This window comes from Heliangelus exortis, chromosome 5, assembly GCF_036169615.1.
Source record: "Heliangelus exortis chromosome 5, bHelExo1.hap1, whole genome shotgun sequence".
In the NCBI taxonomy this organism is placed as follows: Eukaryota; Metazoa; Chordata; class Aves; order Apodiformes; family Trochilidae; genus Heliangelus; species Heliangelus exortis.
In genome coordinates, this window is record NC_092426.1 from 26,727,764 (window position 1) to 26,755,710 (window position 27,947).

General features: G+C 36.7%; 1 protein-coding gene across 6 annotated transcripts in view; it reads right to left on the minus strand.

Annotated features, from left to right (window-relative positions):
- NUBPL (NUBP iron-sulfur cluster assembly factor, mitochondrial) overlaps positions 1-27,947 on the minus strand; it is a 71,256-nt gene that overhangs the window by 19,982 nt on the left and 23,327 nt on the right. For 5 of the 6 annotated variants that reach the window (XM_071746162.1, XM_071746164.1, XM_071746165.1 and 2 more), the window contains 3 exons: positions 23,795-23,834; positions 23,614-23,704; positions 8,982-9,075 (listed from right to left, as the gene is read on the minus strand). In XM_071746162.1, coding sequence (XP_071602263.1) covers positions 8,982-9,075; positions 23,614-23,704; positions 23,795-23,834 — 225 coding nt within the window. The remainder of the gene's footprint in view (positions 1-8,981; positions 9,076-23,613; positions 23,705-23,794; positions 23,835-27,947) is intronic. The other variant, XM_071746163.1, reaches the window with a different exon arrangement.

Sequence of the window (27,947 nt, forward strand, 5' to 3'; positions counted from 1 at the left end):
TATAGATACAGAGCAAACAGTAGCCTGTAACACTTAAGTTTGCCTTTCTTTTTTAACACCTCAATCCTCAGAAAAAGCAAGTGTGCCTACACAGCACATTGGTATTCATTCTTCTGGTGACTGGTGTTCAGGAACACCAGTCTGACTGGTGTTCAGGAAGCTACAAGCATGGAACAGCCTATAATTTCTGTGTACAGAAAATATCACCTATATTCACTACATCATTAAGGTTTGCATTAGATGTTCAGAGTTGCAAGGCATGAAGTAGAATCTCTCCTAGCCTTTGCTGTAGTCAATTTGTATCTGAGCAAAAAACATGTAGGTCTAAAAACAGCTGATAAGCAGCAATTTAGAAGGTCTATCTTAGGATGAAAAGGGATCCTCTTGCATATTATTTTTTTACCCTTGAGTGTCTTCAAAGACAGGCTTCAGAATTGGGCCACGTGCACCTCATGCAGAAAGATTACTGAGGACCCTCTCCACACACAACTATTAGACTGTCTTTTACATCACCCTGATTCTTACTAACTTAGCACATAATGCTGCCCCAAAACCTGAGGAGTGAAACGTAACTGATAAGAAAGACTGAAAAATAAGAGTTCTGGAGTGCATTTTTTCTGATAATTGCATCTGCTGACTGACAGCAAGGAATGCTCTTAGAAGGAATCAGTGAAGCTGTGGACAACCTGACCTGACCGCAACACTCACACACTTTTTGTAGTTTTTGCTACTTTTTCCAGTGCACCAATTTCAAAGTTCTAGGCAAGACTTTTAAGTAATAAAAAGCCTTGTGAATATGAACTTTCTCTACTGCAGAAATGTGTCTGCAATTACACATACAGTTTGGCCTTGAAGATGTAGAACAAGATCTTGCAAGAACAAAGACTTCTGCCTTTGCCAGAATAACAAGTGGCGATGATTATAGATATATCACCATCTAAAAAATTGCCCGTCTATTTGGATAAATCTTGTAAAGAAGTTCCTTTAGCTTTTGTGTGTGACATTTCATTACAACTAACAACTTAAAAAAATCACCAATATAGTTTTCCCTTATGAGATGCTTACTTGAGACTTCTACTATAGCTCAGAAGTGTCCCAAAGACTGGATCGTGGCTGTGTCACACTTCCAGCCTGTTACCTTCTTCTTGGAGGAATCTTTGAACAGCTGCTCAGTGTAGGTTTTCAACAGCCACACATCCTCTTCTGCCCACAAACTAGCAGGTAATTGGGGACTGGGACAATACTGCCTTGCCCACATGAAAAGAGGACATAAGTCTTAAAAAAGCTTCTTCCTCCTGGCAAGAGAACTGTCAGTGAAACCACTGAGCAGAGGAATATCACAAGCTGGATAAAGCCATCAACCTGAAGTTAAATTGCCCTCATCTAAATTGCCTTCATCTGATGAACAAGTATTATAACAGCTGTTTCACACTAGATCACATGGAGAAAGACAAAGAAAGGCAACTCTCAGTGTTGAAATGCTTGGGTTCGGTCATGACAAACTGATTACAGGGTCACAGTGATGAAATATTTATTTATTACAGTGAAAATACTGAAAGCATTTGTAATAATACCTGTGAACAAGCAAACTATAGGCATAAAACAGGAAACTACTCCCTCACAGACACTCTACCACTTCCCCTTTCCCTCACCTATCTGAATTAGTATCTCTGTCTCCTGCTCTGTTCCACCTCCTGCTTTCAAGAGCATTTGCCAATCATTTTCAAATTATACTGAGCATTGGACTATTCAAGAGCAAGGTCAAAATAGTATCTTTTGACAAATGAATATGATTTTATTTTTATTTTAAATGAGAGGTCCTAATCCAAAGAGAAGAACTGGGTAAAATGGTGATTCTACTACAGAAAAGACAACACTGAGACTACTTAAATCACCTTCAAAAACTATTCTGCTTTTTACTTCTTTCCCCTCGAGGCAAGGGGTAGATTTAAACATTTTTTTTTCATGAGGAATAGCTAGAGGAGAAAATGAAGCACCATTATGCATATGGACTTCTCTCATCTTTTGCAATTGTCAGCTGAACACTTTAGCTCGTTTATTCTTCCTATTCAGAATAATTGGTCTAAAAAAAAAAAAAACAAACCAAAACCTAACAAAAAAGAAACCACAAGTCAGTTGCAGTTAACCTGGTACTTTAGGTACACTTAGCCACTGTTGCCAGAACCTCAGCTTTCAAAGTCTCTATATTTCACAGCTTTTTTTCCACAATACGTGGAAACTATTTTTCAGGAATTATAATATTTAAAGAACTGAATACACTATCACTTCAATTTGGACAGGCAAAGTGTGTTAAATCAATCTCCATGAGCCATTTAAATTTATATTGAAAGAGTGTGAGGCACTAATGTGTAAAGTGATACTGTATTTTGGTCTCTAAATTAAGTATACAGAGTCTACTGAGCCTGACACTTCAGAATGAAGTACCAAGAGTGTCCAAAGCTAAGATAATCCTGATGATAATTTGCATTTGTCAACAACCTTTTTTTCTGACAACTGGAAAAAAAGTTCATAAATAGCAATACTTCTTAAATAGCAAACTATTTCAGCGTACAAGTTATATTTGTATGAATACAAAAACTGGTTTTTAAATCCCCACTGGTGTGACATAAGGTTGTTTTTTTGTTGTTTTCAACCCATCCTAAAGCTATGTGTCTTTCCTTTCTTGCAGTTATTTAAAATATCAAAATGCAGCATGAAAGACTAAATCTACATTAAAAATCTCGTATTAAAAATATTTGCCATTCAAAAATAGATCAAATAAAATTTACTATTACCCAGATGGCTTCCATAAAATATCTTCAAAAGTTTACTGTAGAAACTAATGATGTACCTCTTCCTTCAAAGGAGAAAGCAAGCTCAGAAAGGGAAAAAAACATTGTATATTATTAAACCAAGAGGAAAGAAGATCAGATGCCTTACAACTGTGATTTGCATCAAAGCAAGACACATTGAACGAGGGGCAAACAGACACACTAAGAGCAATGACAGAACACAGATACACCTCTAATATTAAACTCTATGCTACATGCAACTTGTACTGTGGCACTGGGGACTTTTTGATCATTTCTCTTCAGAAAAGACAAGAGAACAGCACCATACCTACTCAGTTTGTAATTTCATTTAATTTCAAACCACACTTTTATCTGACAGAACACAATTCTTTTTCATGCTAATTCATGCATAATTTTTTAAAACATCAAATGTTTTCTTTTTTAACAAATAACCTGAAATTCTCCTTTCCTTGCTGTTTTTAATGCTCATTTCTGAACAGAGTCTACTCATCACTGGAACTTCAATCATTATTGTATGTTGAGTCAGGATCCAATTCTCCCATGTCTCACATATTGCTATGAAATAGTTGTGTCTAAGGCTACACCCTGGTCTGTGAGACACTGAACTAAATATGAGTAAATAGTTTGGTTGGCCAGTTTGGTATGTCACACTTTATTCAGAATTTAAAAATACCAAGTGTTTAAGTTGGCAGCATCCCTCTACTCCTTCCTCATCAATGTACATATCTGAACAGAAATAAGGTGTAAAAGATAACCATGGAAGACAGAAATATGCTTTTTTGGTTTTATTCAAGCGTATCTATCAAAATGCTGCCATCAAAAGAAACTCTATTACAATTCTTTGAAAACTTATCCTTCAGATAACAAAAACTACTTTGGTAAATATTTCAGCCTCATCTGCAAAAGGCATTCAGGAGATAATTCAGATCTACATATTGCTCAAAGACACAATCATTGGAAAAAATTACACCTTTCAGGTGATAAAAGGGAACAAAAGATGGTAGGAAGTCTATACTACGCTGACCTAACAAGTGACAAAAGTCATTGCCCAACTGGCAATGATTTTGCTTTTACAGAAGCCGAGAAAAACAAAATTGTATTCACTTTGCTTTCATTTCATTTATCTTGACTAACTTCTCTGATTCTTATTAACAGCCAGGTTATTATAAAATTGTAACAACATATGCTTTGGAGGGAACACAAAAACTGTGTTACTTCCAAAAGAAGATTAAGAGCAATGAAAGAAAACATGAAGCCTTTTACCTTTGGGTCCCCTGTATAAACACAGTTCAGTTCAAGGCTCACTACCGTTACAATAAGATTGTGGAGTAAGATGTGAAATTATTTGGTTGTCTCAGTCTGCTTCCCACTGGACAGGTGTATATTTCTAATGGTTTTCAATGCCATGGCCTCTCAATAGCCAAAGAAATGTGATTTGATGAAATTTAGCAAATGAAATAATTCCAATACTAACCTGGAGTCAGTTCTGTCAATTGAGACAGTGCTAGTAGCTAGAGCTGCCACACTGCCATGCTTTACTAGTGCAGATTTCACTTTAACATTAATTAAGAAAGGGCAGGAGACAGCCTCATTTATTTAACAGTCAACCCCACAATGCAGCTTCTCCATGAGGAAGAAACATTGTGCCCTGGGACTGCCTCGCAGAGATGCTCTTGCTGCTCTCCACAACCTTTGCACTGCCAAATGAGAGAATGACAAACTTCTCTCCCAGTGAATTCAGCCTCCCTCCTCCTAGGGGAGACTAATCCTCCATCTCCAATATTTCTTATTGATTTGATTTATTGCTCCTTTATCTAAATAAGCAAACAAACACACTTAGAATTCTCAATTTAGCAAGTGAGTAATGCAAAAGAATCACAAGCATTATTCTTCATAATATCATTAGTTTACAATATATCTTAATATCAAACATCATGTCCTCTGAAACCTTGTATTTTTTTAAAAGCTGGAAAGTGTGGAAGGACATTTCAAAATTTTCCAAGTGTTTACGTTCAATACATGACAAAGAAATCACTTCTGGACATCTCATGCAAGAGATGGAACAGAATAACAAAGCAGAAGTACAGAAATAGAACTTAAAAATTAAATAGCAGACCATAAACAAAGCCCTTTTTTCCAGACTGACCACGGATTTCTATTAGGAAAGCAGACCATATCTGAAGGAAAATGTGGTGGTAAAACAGAAATATATATCAAATTTTTAAGCTGTCAAATCAGCTCATCTGCTAGTTTGCTTAAGAATAACTGCAAGATGAGAAAAATTACAGATTATTGAAGAATAATACGCTAAATCAAATGCATCTACGTGTAAGGTGATTAAGAATAATAAATAAGTCTCAGCAGGTTCCTTTTTCATCTTCTTTTAGAGAAGGAAAAGTATCCACACAAACCTCTTACTCCACCTAAATTTGAGTGAGGTTGATATTCTCTTTAATGACAACCAGAATAAAGGACATATTTTGTTCTGTTGCTTTTACCCATTAGGTATTGTTCTTATCTCTTTTTGACTCAAGAAAAATATAGTACCTATGGCACCAGGAGAAAAAAACAAGTACTCTAAAATAAAAACCTTGAATTATTTCACACGTCCTATCAGTCCCTTTCTCACTGTCAGATGTTGCAATGCCACAGTTCTTCAAGCCCTGCCTCATATTCACTGAAAAATCTGTGACTGGCAAAAATATGCGTGCAGGTTCTGTACATTTATTTAGAGACAGAATAAAAATTTTCTACATTTTTCCACCCCTAGGAAGCCACAGATTAATAATGAAGAAACCACAATGCACATACTGTACCTCACATATGCATGCATGCAAACTGAAGTACAACTTTCATGCATTTCTAAATGTAGTTATCTAAAATACATCAGCTGTCTCTAAGGAAAAGAGAGATTATGCCACTAGTACCATTGACTGTCCAAGCCTTCCTCAAAGGATAAAGAACAAAAAACCTGGAGAGAACAGAACAGCACACCATCAAATACTTTATTTAAAAAAAATAAAACATAGCATGCATCTTAGGAACATGAATTGCAAATTAAGAAAGAGCTCACAAAACCAGTAGAACTTCATACACTGCTCCAAAGACATCATTAACAACACTTGTAACACTGCCTTCCATACCTTTGAAAGGAACAAGACTGAAGAAAATAAAAGTGCACTAAATAAGGTTATGGACTGTCAAATAGAAACCACATAACAAGAGTATAAAGAAAGCACAATTCAAGCTGTAATACACAAAAAGAAGCCCTTCCAATGAGAATGAAAAATACCCACAACACATGGCAGAATAATTTTTTTTAAAATCACTAAAATTCGTTGAGACAGTAAAAACACAGGGAATTACAAATCTTATCACTCCTTGTAAAGCACAATACACTTTTTTTTTTTTAACTGCAAGAGTCAACTTCTCAACAAAACCAACTAATGGGAAAGAAAAATGTGAAGTGATGCTATCACTCCTGATTGTACGAAGTGAGGACGAACAAAGTAACAAACTAAACTGAGCTACTGTGGTAACAATGTGAAGCCATACCAGAATTCTAATAAAAATGCCATTTTCAGCTAAGCATTTCTAAAAACCCATAGCTCTACAAACAAACAAACAAGAAGATGTCAGAAAGCTATATAGGAAGGGTGTAAAAAGAGAGACAGCTAAGAGTTTATCTCCTTTTATTGTACATCCAGAAAGTCTTCATTGACTGTTACTGTTTTAACCCTGTTTTCTTTTTTAAAATCAACATTGTGTGTACATCAACTTGTATCAAAACCTGATTCAACAGGTACAAGAACGACAGGTTTCTGAGAGGTATATGGAAAACTAATTAAAATACTGAATAAAAATTATTTACTCTTAATTCTTCACTTTGTTATACCCATACAAAGAATGTCCTTAGGAAGAAAATACAGCTTCTTCTTGAAAAATGTCTCCTTTTTATTAACATCTAGTATGTTCTCAGAAGATGTAAGTATTGTGAAAAAAGATAATTGAGGTTTATATTTACTGATGTGCTGTATCAATTACAAAGATCTTGTGTTCTTCCACAAACAGAAAAACTGGATTCAAGTGCTTTCCTCCATCTGTCCCAGAGGACCCAGCACATCAACACTACAACCACTCACACTTCTGAAGAGAGTACAGAATTATGTGGGAAAGGGGTACAAAAATCTCTTGAAGTTCAAGTCTGATGACTTTTCCTATGTTAAATTAGTACATTTAGGAGTACTGTAGTGAATAGCAATTATCTACACCCACCATATGTTAAAAAAAAACCAAACACTTTAATCCACAAAGATAAAGCCACACCTCTTCAATTTCATAATTTTACTGCCCTTACACACAAGATTTAGTGAGAAATCCTACCGTATCAAAACCTTCTGTACCATTGTAATGCTTCACCTCATTGCTTAAAACCCTGTGAGTATAAGGCCCTCTGGCTGTGCTACTCACACGTGCAATCTACTACGCACTGTATTGAAGAAAATGGGTATCACTCATGGTTGGCTTTCCATAGTATGTTCTAGGTCACACATAAGATAAGGCACTAAAAGCCTCCTCTTCTGCTTTTTATGGGAAAAATAAAATCCTTCATCACCACTTTTTTTTTCTCCATCCCAACACAGAACCACAGATAAGTGAACCTCCTATTATTATTTAAAAATCTGGGGCGACATCATTATAGCTGAGTTAACACTTGCTCTAACATTTGAGTTTTATAAACCAAAAGATTTAAGTTTTTCTGAAGTTGACAGTATGAAATATTACAAGATAACACCATGCAGCCTTAGAACTAAATTTAACAGTGGTTATCATGTACCAGCAGAGACATTACTGTGTTAAGTAAAAGATACAAGGTTCTGCCTGATTACTAAAAGGCACCTTTATTATTCCTGCAGACTTCAGTGTTGTAACAGTGGGGATGGTTTTGCTGTGAAACCAGAGCACATGCCCCAAAATCCATTAGCTCTAATCCTTTAAATATGTGGGTACATCTATAAAACACACCAATTTTTCTATCTATTCTTGTAGCTAACTCTCTTACTCTGTCCTATCCTATGAATTTTTAGAGATATACAATTCCTTATTTGTTTAACTTACCAGGTAGTCTGGTAACAGTTCTAGGGGCAAGTGAAACAGTTCTGCCAACTTAGTGTTTAGTGGCTTGACTTCAGTGCATTACTGCCACCAAAGTGCAGAGACAAAAGAATATCAGAGGGAGGCAGGGCCTGCCTGTGCACAAGCCAATCTGTGCTCAGAAAGGAAGTGGAGCAAGCAGCCCCACTGATTAATTAACTAGAATCACAGCATTTCTCATTGGAAAAGGGCTCTGGAGGTCATCTACTGGCAACACTAGATATTAACCATTAGGACTTTGTCTAGTACAATCTGGGCAACTGCCAGCAATGAAGATCCCACAGACTCCTTGTGTAACATGCTCAAGCACTGCACTACCCTCCTGGTGAAGAGCACAGCAATTATATAATTATTACTGGAATTATTCCTTTGTCTTTTTTACCACCAAGTTCCTAACACTGAGCACGCTGGCTATTGGCAGCTGCTTCTGTTGAAGTATGTCAGATAGGTAAAAACAACATTACCATCAGATCTTGTGATATGCTCAGCATCCTTTCAGAAGCAGTATTTAGAACTCCTGCTGAAACCAATAAGATTAGAGGGCAGGCTGCATATCTCAAGATTGATTTATCTAAGCTTAAATCCCCTATTAGTGTATTACAGTGCTGCACAGTTTATCTGAGTAAATGTTGTGCATTAACAGTGTTGTCAGCTTCTAATTAAAAAGCAATCAAGACAACAAACTATTTTATTGTATTAGCTTTACTATACAGTCAGTACAAACAAATATTTTCTACTTCTAACTTTACCAGTTTTTGTCATGACTGCCTTTGCTTCTGGACTACTGCTTAACTCCTCAATCTTTTTGAAATTTAGCTTAGAAGTAACAAAATCATAGTTTTAACATGTAAAAAAATCACTGATAAGAGTTTTTCTTTATCTCTCCATTGTCAAAACAATTTCTTAGTGTGTTAGGAAGACAATTACAAGATTTTTAGACTGGCATTTTAAAATAACATTTTTCTAAAACCATCAAACATAACATTTCAAATCTCTGAATGAGCCAATACATACCTGCAATTGGAATATTCTGTGATACTGACAGCTGTACATCTCCAGTCCCAGGAGGCATATCAATTACTAAATAGTCTAGTTGACCCCAGTCAACCTGGAAGACAATAATAAAAGGTATGTTGGAGGTTTGAAGTATTTTTACTTAAGGCACTTTGTGTTTTATCGAAGTCTTTGTTTGCTATAAAGCAAGTAAAAAAACAACACCTCAGAAGAATGATATGTAGATGCCCTTTTAGTCAAACTTTCAGTGCTGGATCAAGACATTGTTTTTTTAAGCAATGCAAGATTTGTTTATTACTCAAAATGTTCATATTAAATTATTTAGCACTAAAAAAGCACCAACATCTTTAATTAGGACTTTTACTTTCCATCTGCTTAATCACAGGTCAGAAGCAAATGTAAGGTAAAATTCAGGCTAAAATTCTTGATTCCATTGATTTGAAACCAGGTTTTGCTTGTTTTGTATTTCTTCTGTGAAACTACATATAAATCCCCAGTAATTTTCTTCTGGTTTGTTTTTGCAAATTTAGAGCTATCAGTAGTCATTTTTTCTAGGAAAAAGAAGTGTGGGAGGAAAAAAAAAACAAACAAAAAACCCCAAGAGATTTCTTAAATTAAAATCACCATACAAACTTACAGTGCACATAAGACTTCACACAATAAAATAAGCTCACTTGCTAGGCAAATCAGATTGAGGACTAAAGACAGTAGGCTCAAATATTAGAATGCTGTGATTATTTAAGTTCTTTACCGGGACAGATTTCCTGACAAGCCAAATAACTCTCTTTAGAGCACTGTATACTGCGACAAATATTCTCTTCATAAAACAGAAATGATCTTGGGCCTACTCTCTGCTAATACAAAACGAAGTTACACTTCACCTAAACATTTCCCAATGGGTTAAGCAAGCTTTGGGAGATCCTCAAGTCAACTTTGATGTGGTACAGGTTAGTACCTGCACTCTACCTAGCCTGGAGTCATGATATCAAGTTTTTTTGTCTCTGCAGTACAGGAGCATTAGAAATCATAACCACAGTAAATAAAGACCAACAAGTATCTCCCTCTCTTTTTTCTCTCCACAGAGACATAATGCCATTATATGGTGTGATTATGGTTCATCCAACAGATACAAGATGCAACAGTCCATGAGCTCCTTTAACAGAAAAATACCAAAAAAAAAAAAAAAAGTATTACTTTCTCTTTTATTTTACACATTCTTTTTAACAGCAAAAACAACTGACATTTTGACATTTTGCCAGTCCCCCACTTATTGCCCAGGAGGGTTAGACCCTGGTCAGTGGAACACTCGTGAATTTTCAGTAAGTTCTTACAGAGCTGATGATCTTCTGGAGAAGCACAAGAAATGGGAAACCCCGACCATTAACCCAGTGTAACACTCCAACGAGAAACAGATTCTTTCAAGGCAGACTGATGAAGATGCAAGATTTCAGAACACATATGGGACATGAGGGTGGTGAAGGTTAGCTGCAAATTCTAACTTTAGATATCTAAAATAGGGACTCACAGGCACACCTCTCTTCCCTCATTTTTCACACAGAGGCACTGAATGGTGCCTAAAACAGCCCAGCTTAACAGGAAATGTTACTTATGTTAGCCACAGCAAATACTGCACTTTTTCACATTTCATGTTGAACTATGTTATCTACAATTTCTACATTATTTTATAACATCTATATTTTGTCAACAAAAGACACACCTATCAGATTTCTAAAAATAATTAGCATTTACAAGCATTCTGAGACTACACAGCCTCAAAGAAAAATTACATGCATATGCAAAAATATATTGAAACAAAAGCATGGGGTAGTGACACCAGTTTAATACTCTTTTTACTTTCTTTTCCTTACCTAATCTTGCCTTGGTAAAAACATATCCATGTAGAACCTTTTAAGTAAAAGAACACTTTTATAAATAGCCTTCTGCTTCTAAAACACACAAAACAATTGTTGCTCAAGAACTTTCATTCAAATTTATCATGTACAGTAGAATGAGAGAAAGGGTTCAGATATCAGAGGGCACCAGGTTTCTTCCTCAAGTGTCCTTAGTAAGTGATAGCATAACAACAAAAATAATCTTCAACATGAACCTTCTGGACTGTCCCACAACTAATGATTTTTATTAGCTATAACCATCTGAATATAAAAGTTAAGAATGGAAACACAAGGAATGTCATGATAAATCTCATTGCTAGGCAACAAGAAAAATAACAGCACTATGTGTTAACAGAATAGATAATATGTTAACAGATAAATAGTTAAATAAATTTTAACAGAATTTATGGGACTGAAACCATCTTATTTCCTGTATTTTCTTCAAATTCATGGATTAAAAAAATAGGGAATTATCTATCTTTATTAAATTAATTGTCCTCTGTTACACCTGTAAATCTGTGCACAAAAAATTACAGAAGCTGCACCACCCCAGCAGCACCGGAGAGAATGTGCTGATGCTGTGTGGAGTAGGATGTCAGACAGCCTTCAGTCACACCAGGTCAGAAAAGGCAGCAGTGAAGATGTGTAGGTGGCATAAGTGCTTAATATATATGAGACCTACCTTCCACCCACTTCTATGTTATGCCACGGCTGTGGCAGTGAACTGCTGGAAGTCAGATGGAAAACTAGATTGGAAAACCACTTCTCATTAAAATGAACCTTGGTTTTTATTATGGATTTTGGATGAGGTTGAGTAGTTATCTCACAATTTCGTTCTAATTCAGAGTGAGAATGCAGAGCTGCACCACAATGACATAGCTATAATTGCTGAAAAGAACTGAGGTAGTGTTGTTGCTGAGTAGTGAACAGTGTCCTCTAGACATATGGACTTGGTCACATTTAGGTTGGGGAACTCAGCACTTCATCCCATTTCCCTCTGTAGACTTCCTCTTACTCTCATCTATTCTGCAAGAAGTAAATGATGAACGCCATGGAGACCAGTTGCTCCTCCACTACCCTCCTACAAGCCATGTGACAGACAGTATTAAACAAACTACTGAATGTAACTGGGAGGGTATTCTGATTTGTTATGGAAGTGTACACATTATTTAACATGAGAAGAAATTCCAGGCCTGTTACTAAAACTCAAGAAGGAGAAAAAAAGAGAGGAGAGACATTTTTAATTAAATTTAGAACTGGAACTTATATTCAGAGGAGTGGCTTTCTGAAATCTACCGCTAGCATTCACTCAGCATTATTAAAATAGGACATATAATCAGGCTGTGATTTAAAACATTAATTTGACTGCAAATCCTGTTTATATGCCACAGTTTACTAAATCAGAACCACTTGCCTTCATGGTCTCAATCAGTTCTGAGAAGTGCCTGTGTGCAAATGTGGTTGCATACAAGTAAATGAGCTCAGATTATCAACACATTACAGTAAACCATTGCCCTTTGCAAGCAATAAGTGGACAGTGGGCTTGTAGCATCTGAAATATGTCAACACCTATGCATGTACAGAAGTGTTAATATCTTTGCCCAGCTAATATATACAGTGTGTAAAACATTTCAAACAAAAGAAATGTAATTGCACTCTCCTTAAGTATAGCATTCATCTTTTTTTAAAAAGGTTTAACGTGACATTTATTATTAAGCAATGTAATTAAGTACCGTGTGCTTCTGTGTATATTTCCTTGCTCAGAAACACCACAAATGCTTCTATGTAAATTGCTTTAATAAATCATTCTGGTTATGTGACAATTCATAAACAAAATACTAGATATGCATTTTCAGTAAGGGTTCCAAATAGCAAGTTAAACACAAAGTAGAGCATAGAGATATAGAAAGCATTTCTGCCAAGGAATGAAGCCTGAGCATCCTCTGTGGATAACACAGAAATGACAGAGTATTAGCACAGAAAAGGGATTGCTACTTGTGGTTTTGAAGTAATCCTGGTGTTTGGTAAATAACAGAAGATATTATTTATTTGCTACTAATAAGAGGAATACATGCAGAGTTTCAATCAAGCAGCACTGCAGGTGCAGACTTGGCAGCAGCCAGGCTCTGAACACTAATATCAGAAAAGTACCAGAAGCTACATTGCAGTCACCTTAAGGTCAATTCCTGCCTGATCACTCCTCCTTCTAACTACTTCCTTGTGTATCTACAGATTAGTTAAGACAGGGGAACAGCTGAACAAAAAAAGGTGAGAAATATTATTAACTGAATATGTGTATGTCTACAACTGTTAACATATATTTACATCTCCTAGTGCAAGATAAAGCAAGTATTTAAAAGTATTTCCTTGAAAAATTATTTGAAGACTCTTCTTAAGCATACAGAGGCATTGGAAACAAATAAGTAGATCCATGATTTAAGAAAACAGATAACTTAGAAATAGTATAATGAAAAATGGCATTTTAATTAAAAAAAATTCTCTCTTCTCACAAATATTTAATAAAGAAAGGAGATGTTCCTCAAATATAGAACAGAAGCTGTTTAGTCCCTACAGAAAGAAACCTCTATGGTAGTAAAGAAATTACCTATACCATAGAAGGATATTCCATGGTGCTTAATACAACTCAACACTTCCTGAACAAAGACAACTCCCCCTTTGACTTATGATTAACCAGTCTCAGAGACTTGCACTCGAACACCATGAAAAAACAGATGCACGGCAATGGGTAAAATTCCCTCTAAGGTATTTCTGAGCAGCTTGTTCTGCCAAATTCAGAGAGAAATTAAGGTGAAGTCTAAGAACAGTTTGCTCCAAAGATGTTCATTAAAAGAAGGAAATTCTCCACTTCTTTCTCTCACTTAAGACATCTTAAGAGTTCTTAGACATAAGTGGCTACAAAGGAAGCCTGTGTCCTGTTCAATTCAACCACCTGGAGAGAAACTGTCTGCTTCCTCCACAATGGCTTTTAGCATGTTAAGAACTAGAGGGACATGCCTGAAGTTCCTCTCACCTTCATCTATATAACCTACAAAACTACCAACTCCCAATAGAAAGCAATAAGGAGGCTATTTTCTACAGGGCATTCCAGGAGATAGGGAAGGCACTCAGCACCAGACTTGTGCTGAAGTTTGTCAGTGCTGTGTCAGGCTGAGGTGAGGATGGCACACAGCTGTGGGGCAGCGTGGCATGTCTGCCAGGGTTTGGGGACAGTCCCTGGGGATGTCTGAAAAGGAACAGTTCTGTGCGTGACTGATAGAGACTGCATCAGCACTATCACATATAGAAGAGTCTTTGACAGAGTTCAAGTTCTTTCTACAAAGAGCCTTCGTGAGCTGAAATTCCCATTTCTTAGGTACTAAAAGTACTTTTCTCAAAAATACGATAGTTTAAGAAGAAATCTTTTAATATGCAGTCAGTCTTGAGCTTGATCCCTGATCTGCTGCTCACTATCCTTGACCCACAAACAGTCTTCACTACGTAATTTCTAGAAATGCACCATCTTTTTTTTTCCTTTTCTATGACATAGAACTGTCTGTAGTTCAGCCTCTGAGTAATATTGACTGGAAAAGAAATACAGAACTAGGCAAGTTTATATTCTTACGCTTTTTAGCAATAAAATTATAAACAAAAGTACAGTAGCATAAACGTAAATGAAGCAGAAGAAAGTGGACTAGTTGATGCTAATTAAACTAACCACCAGGTTGATGAAACTACATGAAGCACACCATCTAAACAGTAAACACTCTGAGTTCTCCCTACTAATACACAAAGGCATCAGCATCGTTTAGCTCTCAAACACAATGTCAACAACACATTTTTAAAGGCAGTATTATCAGGACCCAATTTAATCTCATAAAATTTACATACGTTGTCTGATTCAGATTTTACCTACACTACTAACAGGAAGAAATACTACAATTGTTGGCATCAAGTATTAAAAGGGAGACACTTACTAAGCCCACCCTCAATACATATTTTAGGCAGCATTTCTGTGATGATGATAAAAGCTGATAGGTATTTAAGAATGGATACTTAGACTATGCAACAAAAAGCAATGTCCCTATTTCTAGTCACACATCATTTAACTTACTTAAACTTCAGTTCATACTCTAATACAAAAACTAATGAATTCTTTATTGGGGTAACAAAAGACTAATAGAGGCACTATTTCATGACCATCAAGAAGACACTGTTCTAAGATTTGTGTCTTAAGCTAAAAATCATTACATTCTTAAGTTAATTCTTTTTTTGTGCATATAACACTTCTACACAGATCAGTCAAATAGCCTTCAGAAAAAGGATTACAAAAGAAAATTCCATGCTAGATGTTATACAGGTCATTAAAGATGCTGCAGAAGATTTCTAATATTACTATATACGGTGAAATAAAAGTAGGACAGAATCCATTAGATGTAGACTGCTGAACTGAGGCCAAAAGACAGTTAATCTCAATATAAGACTTGCTTTTTGTCTGGTGAGAAGCTATCAGATCTCGGAGTAAGTAGCCTTGAGGTGAAATAATAATTTTCCATAATAAAGTGGTATGGGTTGGTTTGGGTATGTTTTAAATAACCTGAATTTCCCAAATATGGACACAACTCCATCCTCCAACTTTCAGTACTTAAAATTCACAAGCATATCCTCCCCAGTCAATGAATATAAAATAGTCTACCCTTGCTAATGAAACCAGCATCAGAGAGTCTGCTTGAATTACCTCGGAGCTCACCAATCAATACTCCCAACAAGAAGCTGCAACAAGGCTTCACAAAACACAGAAACTTTCAGTTCCACTGGAAGATTAAAGGGGAGGGGGTGTGAAGAAGTGTACACGAGAGCACATGAGAGACTGAGCAGAGCTGACCACTGATTCATTGGGATTCCCAACCAAAGTCTGGTCCATACACTATGAGGGTAGCATTTATTCTCTGTTAAAAGAACGGGCTTTAGGTCACAAAGAAGCAACAACTGCATGCAGGGGGTCCTTACAAAGAGTGGAACACAGAAAGTGAATTCAGAACAAAACAGAAAAAATGTAAAAAGAAATACATTTTAAGGTTTGCACAATTTAAAGATGAGCTGAATGTCTTATTCCTGGAGCAGTAAGAGAATTTATTATGAATTAAACAATGAATAATCTGTGGAAGTACTGCATAAAGATTTCCCAAGTAATTCCTGTGCCTCCACATCCATGCTTTTGCATCCATCACTGCCCTCAGTTAAGAATCTGCAACAATAAATTAAAAGTGTTACTTGCATACTAAACCTAAGTAAAACAATTCCCTGAAGGTGCTGGTACCATGAATTTCATGGACATTCAGTGATCACTGCCAAGCAAAGGGCTGTCTTCATATTTTCATTCGCTTCCTAGATTTTTATTTAGATCCAACTGTTACTTCATTATTTTCATACATAAAAAAACGCATCTAGCAGAAAAAGCAATTAAAATGGGTACCCACTTTACCTGCCTAGTAAAAGTGTAGTATTCCAAAGGCACCATTCTGCTGGAAGAACATATTCCTTCTTTTAAAGACACTGTCAATGGAGCAAAAACACTGTGAGAGGAGAAACATCTATCACAGCCTCATAAATGGTACTGAAAATGAGGTGGTTTTCTTTGTCTTGGGGGAAAAAAAAAAAAAGGAGATACTAATCTCTGGTACCTAAAACACATCTATGTTATGTTTCTGTCAGTCATCTGGTATGTGAGAAATAATCACATACTACAAAGAATACTGGTATAAAAACTGCCACTATTCTTGGATATCTGCTGTTATTTTACAGGAGCAGGACAGATGTGGAAAGATGGTGTGAGTGAAGGATCAGTCTGTCATTTTCCAGCTGTGAGAGTGCAAGTTCGACTATTAAACTATTATAGACTATTAAGGTAAGTTAGACTATTAAACCCAACTCTGTGCAACCAGTGTAATATATGTCACTCTATTAATACAAATCTTAAAAAGCTGCTTATATTGTTACATTGTTTGTTTACTAGGTAAAATTAATGTGTAATGCTAAAGAATGTTTTAATGTTTGGGAGTGGGGAGGTTCCACCTCTGGTTTGATCAAAAAAAATCCAAAACAGAAATGCTCAAAAATTAAAAAAAGTCTATAAAAGTATTTTTCATAAGGTCCAACTACACATTCAGGAGCAACACTAAAATTTTCCTAAGATCTTCACTGCTCAGGAAGGGAAATACCAAAATCTCTGTTGAGCAAATTTCAATTAGGAACCCATTTGGGAGCCATTAATTACACATTTATGAGAAAGGAAGAAGTCTTAGCTAGGCCCAATGTAGCAGGCACACTCTAACTGCACCTGCCAGTGATAATACCAAATCCAACACAAAACTGAGCACTTATGGCCATCAAAAGGCAACAAACAAACAAAACAAAAACAAACCAAAGAAAACAACAAAACCTCCCAGTATTTCTTCTAATTGTGGCTAACATCATAATTACACATATGTGAGAACCTACCCAAAAATTCAAATGTATGCATTTCAGTTTCTCAGATAGGTGGCATTTACCTGAGCCATTTTCACAACCAAGAATGCAAAAGTCATAGAAGCAACCAGGACCCACTATAAAATCAGTAGCTCTACCTGGAAGGCTGAATCTTTAGATTCAGACAGTATCCTGCATAGCACTGGTTATGGTCCTCCTCCACACATCTCATCCCAGCCCCAGAAATCTTGCATCCCTAGATGTAGAGCAGGTGGTTTTGACTGATCTAGGTGATTTCAGGGCACTCTACCAGGCAGTGGGAAACACAGGCTTAAATGCTAACTGAGAAAGTAACTGAACTTGCCTCTCCCACGTCCTTGCCTGTATGGTTATGGAAACTTCCCAGGCTGTAATTATGAACAAAGTAATTAAGTTAAGCCTGTCAAGTTAAACCAACGAAACATCTTGGCATATAACAAGATATTCAATCTTGGCTCTAAACCTCAGCCTGTCCAATTCAGGCTACATTTAGGTGATGAGATCCAGGACAGAGACAGAAAACGAGACACATCCCACAGGCTTTTGCTAGTAGTCCTCTTTCTTAACATCTTTAGCATTGTTCATTTCCAGCTGGTAAACCCACCAACCATCAATTTCCACTTCTTCCACACCAAGCTCCAAATTTTAGCACTCTAAGATACTGCATGTATTCTCCTGGGACAGTGCCATAGGGTATGAAGTAAACCCAGGAGGGAAAAGTAACCTCTCAGGTAGTACCACTGGGAACAAGTGATGTATTCCCAGGTATGCAGTGTCTCCAGCCTTGGCTTCAGTTTCTCTTCCCATTCCTGCAGGCAGGAAACCTACATCTTAAGCAGCTTCAGCATAGCAATACCCATGTCCCTTTTATCTAACTTAAATAAATCTGTTCTTTTTTTTTTTCTGTATTTGTGGAAAAGAACAGAGAAAGTAGAAAATTGGCATTAGGTGTCTACTATTTTTGAAAAGTACCATATAAATAATGGAAGACTAATTTAGAAAAGAATACAAACAGTGCCTTCTCCTTTCCTAATTCCACCAATGTTCCTGTTCAGCAAATAAGAACATGCTTTAATCACCACCTCTAGGTCTAAGAATGAAGCTGGATGCCACTTGGGCACAAAGTTCTGAACCCTGCTGCAGAGAAACCTTAAACTTTGAAACAGTTTCCTTTAAAAGCTCATGGGGAAGGAAAAAAAAGAAACAAAAAAAAAGTAAATCCATTCAAGCCCTAGTGCAGCCATTTTAAGATACCATCAGCTTTATGCAAAGGAGGGCAGACACATGCATACCTGTGTAATCTGTGTGAGAGATGAGACTACTGGAAACAGAACAAAGAAAATACTCTCACAGCCTGTTCCCACAGCAGCAGTAGCTGCACAGTCATAACCATGACAGCTGAGGAACCAGGCCAAGAAATGTTTACTGTAAATACATTCTCACTATGTTGTTAGGCTTTTTTTTTTTTGCCTTTTTTTTTTAATCCACAAAGACAGTTATAATACATTTACTGCAAACACTTCCAGTCAGCAGTAAGTTACTGGCTCTTGTTATTGTTTTCTTCTGGCTTTCCTAACACTTCTTTCTGTGATAGTCAATTCCTTTCAGAGACTATAATCCCTTTTCATATCAGCTGCTAACGCAAGCCAATAAAACTACAGGGATCTGTATAGATCCTGCTTCCTTCATTAAAACAAGAAAGGCTACAGAACAGGTTTTGTAGCTTCAGCCAAAACCAAAAAGAATCAAGCCTGTCTTCATTCAATCCTACCAGTCCCAAACCATACAGAAGCACTTGAGTTAAAAGGATATATTGCTCTTAGATGACAGTAGGAATACCCTAGCCCTGCAGAGAGAAAACCTGGGGAGCAGAGGGGTGGAAAGAAGGAGCCTTCTGTGCATTTGGCTGCAGTAAATCCCTGAATCTAAGTTTAGCTTCTGATCTCCAGGAAGTACAATAATTTCTCTGAAGTATGCACATACTGTTTCAGACTGGTTAAGGCATCTCTCTCTGGACAGACAGGACCTTTCAAGGTGATGAGCATTTGAGCAAATTAATGACGATTATACAAATTCCTCTAACAGGCTTTTCTAAACATCAACACCACAACTAAAGCACGGTGTAGAAATTAGTGTCAAGATTTCCAGTGGGCTCTGGATGAGAAGAAATTAGTTTATTCATCCTTTTATTTTAGCAAAATGATTGTAACAAAAAAGTCAGCATAAGCATCTTTTGAAACAAATACTTCTTATAAGGCATGAGTGAATCATCTGCTTCTCAGATGATTCTGAACTGAACTCAGAAACAGTTCTTTCACTTCAGCAATAAAATAAGGCATGCCAATTGACCTTCTCTGCTTTAACTGAAAGCTTATTGAACGTTTAAAGAAAAAATTCTCACAAGCTGTGTTACTGTTGACTTTCTACCAGCTGTAGATGCAGTCTTAGCTGTATATCAAAGCACAGTCTTAGCACTGCAAAGTTTGGCGACTATTGTTGAGCGTTACCCTCTTTTCAAAATACCTCAATAGCAGATCTTGACATTTCTAAACAGAGTAAATACACAATATCAATGATCTAACATGTAGGAATGGCACGCCTGAAGCTTTTAATTTTTGTATTTTGGATCACAAAAATAAAAATAGAAAATCATCCCAACTCCCTAAACAAGCAATAGCTCTTACTGTCCTAAAGAATAGGGAAGCCTTAATTTGTGGCTTTTTTCTTTCAAACTGCAAAGTAGCAAGACTTTAACCTGACCTGACAATTGCTGCGCCTACCTGCCCACCCCAGCACAGGCTAACTCAAAACAAAAGAAACATTTTTGTGTTTGTTGAAATGCTGGCAATTTTTTCACTGTAGTGACACCTGGTGAGACTACCATATTTCAGAATCACTCACTGCGAAGTATAAACACATCTTTGTAGTTTATAACATAAGCAGATCTTTTTTTACCTCTATGAAACATAAACTGTAAATATCCTGCTACAAACCATCCATCTTAATTCCTCCATTACTTGCAGACTGCTTAAATACATAGCTATTGTGAAGCATGTCTATTTTAAAATTAGCAAAAATTCTCAAGTCAAAGATATTGCCAAAACACAAAATACAGTAAAAAGAAAACAATATTAATCTGTATATAGCATAGACACGTTAGGTACATCTACTCTGTTCATAAGCAGACAAGGTACACATACTACTAAATGTGTATTAAAAGGCAAAAAGGTGATAGAAGTTAGGATTTTTATTCCAAACAGCTAGCTATTCATGGTACTGACCACCATTGCTACAATTTCCCATTGCAGCATCTAACTTTTTCCCATCTTGAAAATTTACTGCCATAATGCAAGTTAAATGTCTTCAATGGTATAATCTCTTGATAAAGTGCCTTTTCTAAACCAAAAAGATGTTAAAATCCACACTCAAGAAAAAAAGAAATCTTCTGGCTTCACTGCAGTGCTTTTTCTTCACTTGCTCTTTACATTTACAATAAGAATAATTTTCATCATTGACTCACTATTACTATTCTGAGGATCTTTTCAATTCATTCAAAATATAGCTGCAAAAAATCAGAGCCATCAACTTGTTATTGTCATCTTCGTCCTGACCCAATGTGTCATTATCTGCTAAATCCCATTTCACTGCTCCTTCACATCCCCCAATACTAATTTTATACCAATGATACAGTTTTTTGCACACAGTAATAATAAATTCATCTTTGAGTAAGCCCCCAGTGGCATTCACCACATAAGTAATTACAAAGTAAAATGGGAAATTTACATCAATTCGCTCAAGCCATGGATCTAAAGGATAAGAAGTTTTTGCCACCCTTAAAATCCAAGACTTGCTCTTATTATCCTAGGACAGTGCCATAGAGCACGAAGTAAAACCTGGAGGGAAAAGTAACCCCTCAGATAGTACCACCGGGAACAACAAATGATGCATTCCCACTATCCCAGGTATGCAGTAGCTCCAGCCTAGCTTCAGTTTGACTTTCCACTCCTGAAGGCAGGACACCTACCTCTTGGGCACTGCAGTGTTCAGCACAGCAATACCCATGTCCCTTTTTGCATCTAATCTACAGCAGTTTGAAAGAACAGATTACTTTATTCATGGAAAAGAAGAGTGGGATTAGCCATCTACTGCAGTTCATGTTTTGAAGTACCACCAACATTCCTGTTCAGCAAACACTTAAAAAACATGCTAGCCTTCAAATCCATATCTCCAGATTCCATTCCTGAACTCATTTCTGCTTACCTTTCTTCTAAAAAAATCCGGACATACAAGATTTATTGTACATGCTTAACTTCTTACTTTCACATTTTTTTCATGTCTTACGCTGCCATCATTTTTCTTCATTCAATTTAGTCCCTAAAATACTAAAGGCTGACATTGATAGTGAAATTATTTAAACAAATAAATAAATAAATATGGGATAATCAACCTACAGTAGTCTGTGCACTACAGAGGAGGCCTAGATGCCTTAGACCAGATTAACAAAGGTTTGCATCCTAGACAGTGAACTACTAAAGCTAAAGCAAATAATTGCTGTAAGACTCTAGGATAACCTTCTTTATCACACTGCTACTCAGTTCCAAGATGCCTGACAGCACATCAGTGCATACAAGCCTAGCATCCTAGAATAGTAGACTGAGCAATAACTATGACAGAAGGTAGATTACAGTTTTTAAAAGCAAAAAAAGCACGTGTTAGCCTGGAAAATTTATTAGTAATTTTCTAACAGCCAACTGTACATCAGATAGAACCTGATGGTTCTCCCTGTAATCTTGTGATCTTCTTTCTTCAAAGGAAGAAATGCAAAGAACTTTTTCCAGCACAGATTTAAGACTTCCTTGGCTGTCATGCACAAGTAAAATGCTTGTGAGCAAAATAAATTTAGCTGTAAAGATTTCCTCTTTCAGAATTCAAGTTCCACTGTCAGGTGAATTACTGACGCCCTGAGCATTAATGGACTCAGTCTCCTTCTTACAGCATGAGTGGCCAGCACCTAACTGCTTCACTGGTTGTTAGGGAGCAACAAGCACACACAGAGCATCATCCACACCTTCCACAAGGATCTTGGCACATGCTTCCCATCTGGGGATACCACTGCTTGAAGTAACAGCACTGGACTGCCTGCCAGGGTAGTCTACCAGGGTAGAGTATGCCAGTCCACTAGGAGCTAACTTTAGCTCTACCTTCCAGGTTTTAGGCAATGGCTTTGTGACCGTGGCCAACACAATGCAACACACAAAGAGGCCAGAATAACCTTCCAAAGTTATTGGCATAGTAGTAATAATACTATTTTGTATTACCATACATACACATTTTTAAAGGCCAAATCTAGACAAAGATATTCCTCTTGAAATTTTGGCAGACACATTGCTTTTCTGACTAGGGTAATGACTACCACTATTCTTAAGGCTGTGTTAGAGGATAATTTGGTAAAAATGGAAAAAGGCTGAAAAAAAAAAAAATCTTCTTTTCAGTCATTAAGGGAGCACAACATTTAGAGGCATTTACAAAAGACATACAGAAACCTAGTGATCTACAAGATATATAGATTAAAACCCTGGAACGGATGCCAGTCGTGAACAATCTGGGTCACTTTAAAGTCTACACATGCAGCCTTAATGTATTTTTTCTGCTGTTTGCCTCATTAGCACTTCAGATCTGTTCACAATAACAGGGGAAAAAAAACCTGTCAAGAATTTAAAAAGCCACCCCACTTCCATATGCCAGGAAATTTATTAACTAACAATCTATCTGCATTACGCAGAGATGGTATCTAATGATTTTCATGTACCTGTCGAATGTCAACCACCACCCAAGAACTCTTAGTGCTGATGAATTAACAAGTACATAATCTGTACATTTGCATAGATATGTATACATTCAAATCCTTAGGCAAGGTCAAAATGCCTTTTTTTTTTAAACAATTGCATAAAAAAGAAAAAAACAAAAACAAAAAAACCCAAACATTGAAAGGAATGAGAAGAAAGGTAACTTGATTCATTCATCAAATGCATGGAACTGCAGCTCTATTTGGAGGTGATAAGTAAACACAAGAAATGTTACCTGACATTAGGATTAAATTCTTAAGATTTTAAGAAGACCAAGTTACAAAACTGCTCACCACTAAATTCATGAAATAATATCACACTCATGTATCTGTTAAATGCATGTTAAATTATTGATTAGTTTGAGATACAAATATGTAACTAAGTTCTTACCTGTCTCAACAATTTCTCAACAGCTGACATTACCATGAGTCCTCTCCATACAACAGGTGCAGTCTCTTCTATCAAGAAACCCATAGACATGCTGAAACAGCAAAGCAAAAACTTAAGCTTTATAGCATAACACCAAATACATCTTTAAGGAAGCCTGATTAAAATGAAAACAAATGCTCACCATGTAATTCCATAGTTCTTAAGAGGCCTCATTAGATTTTCTAAAACAAAAGCAAAGAAATTTTTTTTGGGGGGACAGATTTAGTTTTGGGGTATATTTTTAAACAAATAAGCTTACAAAAGTTGTTCCTTTTAAGAGCACTTTTCCCTCTCTGTTAGAAACCATTCCTCTATTTTGCCCCTCATCTCTTCAATATAACCTTATTGATTCTACCCAAGAACCTTGCACAACTTTAACTAAGGCTGTTACATTTTACTAGTACCATTCATCTTTTGCCACAATAACAATGCATCTTCACCTAGTATCACTTTGCACTGTTAAAAGCAAGACTTCATCTATTTGTATGAAATCTCCATGCTGAGATCCATCCTTTATCAAGCAGCCTTCTACTTCTGAAATACTTTGCTAAATGCCAAGCCATTTATATCAGAAAAAAGAGTCCTACAACATGTGATTTTTTTGTTGTTGTTGTTTTTACCTATACTATTCACTAGTCTCATGAATCAGAGAATCATTCCTTTTAACACACCAGTGTTTTGTGGAATTCTCCTTGATAATTTTGCTAACTTGGTAAGTTTGCTTTGAATACCAGAGAAGTATCAAATAAAACTGCCCCTAAATTACATGCTGTCAACAGCTCTGGCAAAGAAGTCCTGGATTTCTTCAGACTGGCAGAAGTGTTCTGAAGACTTCTAAAATTTCTCCAGGAACAAACAATGCATATTTGAACATTGCAGAGGTAATGCCCTTGGTCTTGCTATGTTCCATATTCCTGTGCTTTTCAGTGAGGAAAAAAAAAAAAAAAAAAAAAAAAAAAAAGAGAGAGAGAGAGACAGAGAAGGAAATAGTGTAACGGTTCTGTGGACAACCAGCAAGCAAGCCAAAGGTAAATAAACAAACAGCGTAATCAAAATAAAACCCTGCAAAAGACAAAAATTTCTCTTTGTAATCTCTGACATCTAAATCCAAACCTCATCTCAAAATGGTGCACACATTTACAAAAGAACACAAGAAACCCTATTTGGTCTAGCAGGTTTATTTTAGGAGCAAGCACATGTACAAACCAGCAAATAACACAATAAGTAACAAAAAATATAATACATATTTTGACATAAACCAATGGACCTGAAGTAACATATATAGAGATAGTCAAACAAAATCAATTTAATATAATGAAGTGCATTGAAAGCTGAATTCCACATTCAGACAAAATAAAACCCAAGAGCATGCAAATTAAATAGCTAAACTCTACAGACGAAAGCTTTCAAGCAATCAATTAAGCAAGCATTGAAGCCATGTAATTTTGTAGAAATATGACTCAAAATAAATTAGATGTAGTTTTCCCTGTCTACAGTGTTTTGATTTACAAAGAAAAGAAGAAAACAGGAAGCTAAACAAATCAGTTGCATGACCATTTTGTTCAGGAATGAGTGGGCAACTCCTACTGGAAAAGAGATGGGCTTTGCACTACAACAGTGTAATAAAACTCTCCTTCGCTTGCACAGCTCTTTCCAGGGTCTAGTTAAGGACTTATTTTGGTGGCATTACACTGTCTAGCCACATCTCTAGAAATCACAGTCTTACTTCTTCCCCTTTTCATAACAATAGTTTTGTTATGAAAAGTTTCATGACATTTGAACTTCAGCCTAGATCATCTTTAGGCACTGCTTTGGTGCCCTTGTATACAATGCATGCATAATGCTGTTAGGTTTTTGAGAAAAATGACTATGTATTTACCTGCAAGTGGGGTTAAAAAAAAAAAAAAAAAAAGGAAACGAAAGAAAAGAATGTGCAACAGCATATACCACTGCCGATTCAAGGTCTGCTTCATGTTTACCATGAATAGGAAGAATTTTGACCAAAAAAAAACCCAAAAACAAACAAAAATGGGAGGCAAATGGTTGGCCACTCAGGACTGGAGAGTAAGAATGGGAGAGATGCATTTATTCTGAGGAAGTTAACCAAAATACTATTCCACTTCTCAGTCCAATCCAAGTGCTCTACAGTCTGTCAGTCAAACATCCAGAGACTAACATCTCAACATCCACTGCCTGCATGGACAGTTTCTTCTGTATGGACCCCAGGTAGAGACACTAATCTCACAGAACAGACAGATCTTCAGAGATCTCCCTTCCCCTAATTTTGGTGGGTAAAATAGGAGAACAAGTACACAAAACAGTTGTCAGTACACAAACACAAACCTGCAGGGTAACCAAAGGGGCTTCTCTGTTGCTAAAACATGTGCACTGTTTATTTATCATCAGCAGAGTTTCATTTTATGAAAACTGGATCTTATTTTCTTTGGTTAACAACAAGGACTATAAACTGCTCAGAGCAGTAAGATTTAATCAAATTTATACAATGCACAAGAACAATTCAAAACCTGCTGTATATTCTGACTGTAATGCTCTGCATATTCTCAGAGTAACACTAAATATTGCAGAGCACCCTACTGTTTGCTTACTGCTAAAAAGCATTCTTAGAACTATCTCAAATCTAAAGTGCTTTAGTGTCCTCTGATAATCACCCTCACCTCATCAAAAGCAACAGGCATTCCTCCCCCTTCACCCTGGGTCTCCTGAAGATTTTCTAAAGCATAATAAGTAAAGATTTAGCATAACAAGATACCAGCACCATCTCTAACTCCCTTTGCTTTCAGAGTAAACACCTTCTTCTCTGTTATCAGATGCTTGCCATACAGCTCCAAAAATCCAACATACAACAAAACAAATCTCTTAAAATCACAATGCACAGCAATACTATGCCACCTATGCTAAGGGACTGACAAAACATCCTTGTTTACAACTTTTCAGTAGGCTTGATGTCCCTAAATAAAAGGGTGCTATGTTTTCTCTAATCAGTAGAGATCAGAAAATCAGTTCAGTAACATCAGAGAACCAATTAAATGTCAATAGCATGCCTTTTTTGGTAGAATACAAGGACTGGAACCGGAAAAGGCAAACACATACAAATTCATGACTGTTACAGCAGACTACTGATTATAAATGTCCTAGGACAGGTCTGAAGGGTGAGTTCTTACTCATGGAGGGAAAATGATGTTGAAATCATGAGGATGAATTTTCTGCATTTTGTAATTTTTTTAACTTTTTTTCCCACAGAAAAAAAAAAGCCTTGCAAATTATCCTGACATGGTAACTGAGTTACTCCAATCTTCTTTTCTAGAAAACCCAACATGGCCATTCAATGGTAGCCATAGGTCAGTGCAGCTCAGAAACTACACATAGAGCTATATATGTGGTTTTGGCTGGGAAAGAGTTACTTTTCTTCATAGGAGCTTGCATGGTGCTACATTTTGGATTTGCGATTAAAACAGGAGTGAGAATACAGAAATATTTTTGTTATTGCTTGTGTTTGCTTGCTTGAGCAATGCTTGTGAAATATCAAAACCTTTTCTGCTTCTCCTGGTGCCACATTAGGAAGTAGGCTGGGAGTGCTCAGGAAGTTGGGAAGGGACACAGCTGGGACAGCTGACCCCAGCTGACCAAAGGGATACCCCATATAGCGTCAAGTTTGGCAATAAATTTAGGAGGAAGAAGAAGGAAGGGGACATTTGGAGTTACAGTGTTTGTCTTCCCAAGTAACCACTACATGTGATGGAGCCCTGCTCTCTTGGAGATGGCTGAACAGCAGCCTGCCCATGGGAACTAGGGAATCAATTTCCTGTTTTGATTTGCTTGCATGCACAGCTTTTGCTTTCCCTCTTGAACTGGCTTTATCTCAGCCCACAAGCTCTTTACCCATCTGATCCTCTCCTCATCCCACTGTGAGGGAGTGAGCAAGTGGGTCTGGGGTCCTCAGCTGCCTGCCCCAGTTAAACTACAAGGAAACATTTCCATTCTTGGCAGTTTTCAGAAAAGGTCTGCTGACTGATAGATCAGAGCAAGCAAAGGCTTACATTCTGTCTTATCTCATCAGGTAAGAAAAGATCATTCTTTCACAAGATTGTGATGCTATACTACACCTCCTGAGGAAGCACCATGCTGTTTAAGAAAAGGAAAGGTAGCTGATAATTATTAAATACGAGTATATTAGATCATGCAACACCCTAGCATTTCTATTTTGAGCACACTGAGCAGACACTAATATAGAGGAGCTGCTCAGAGATTAAGTGTCCAAAATAAGGTGAGGGTTG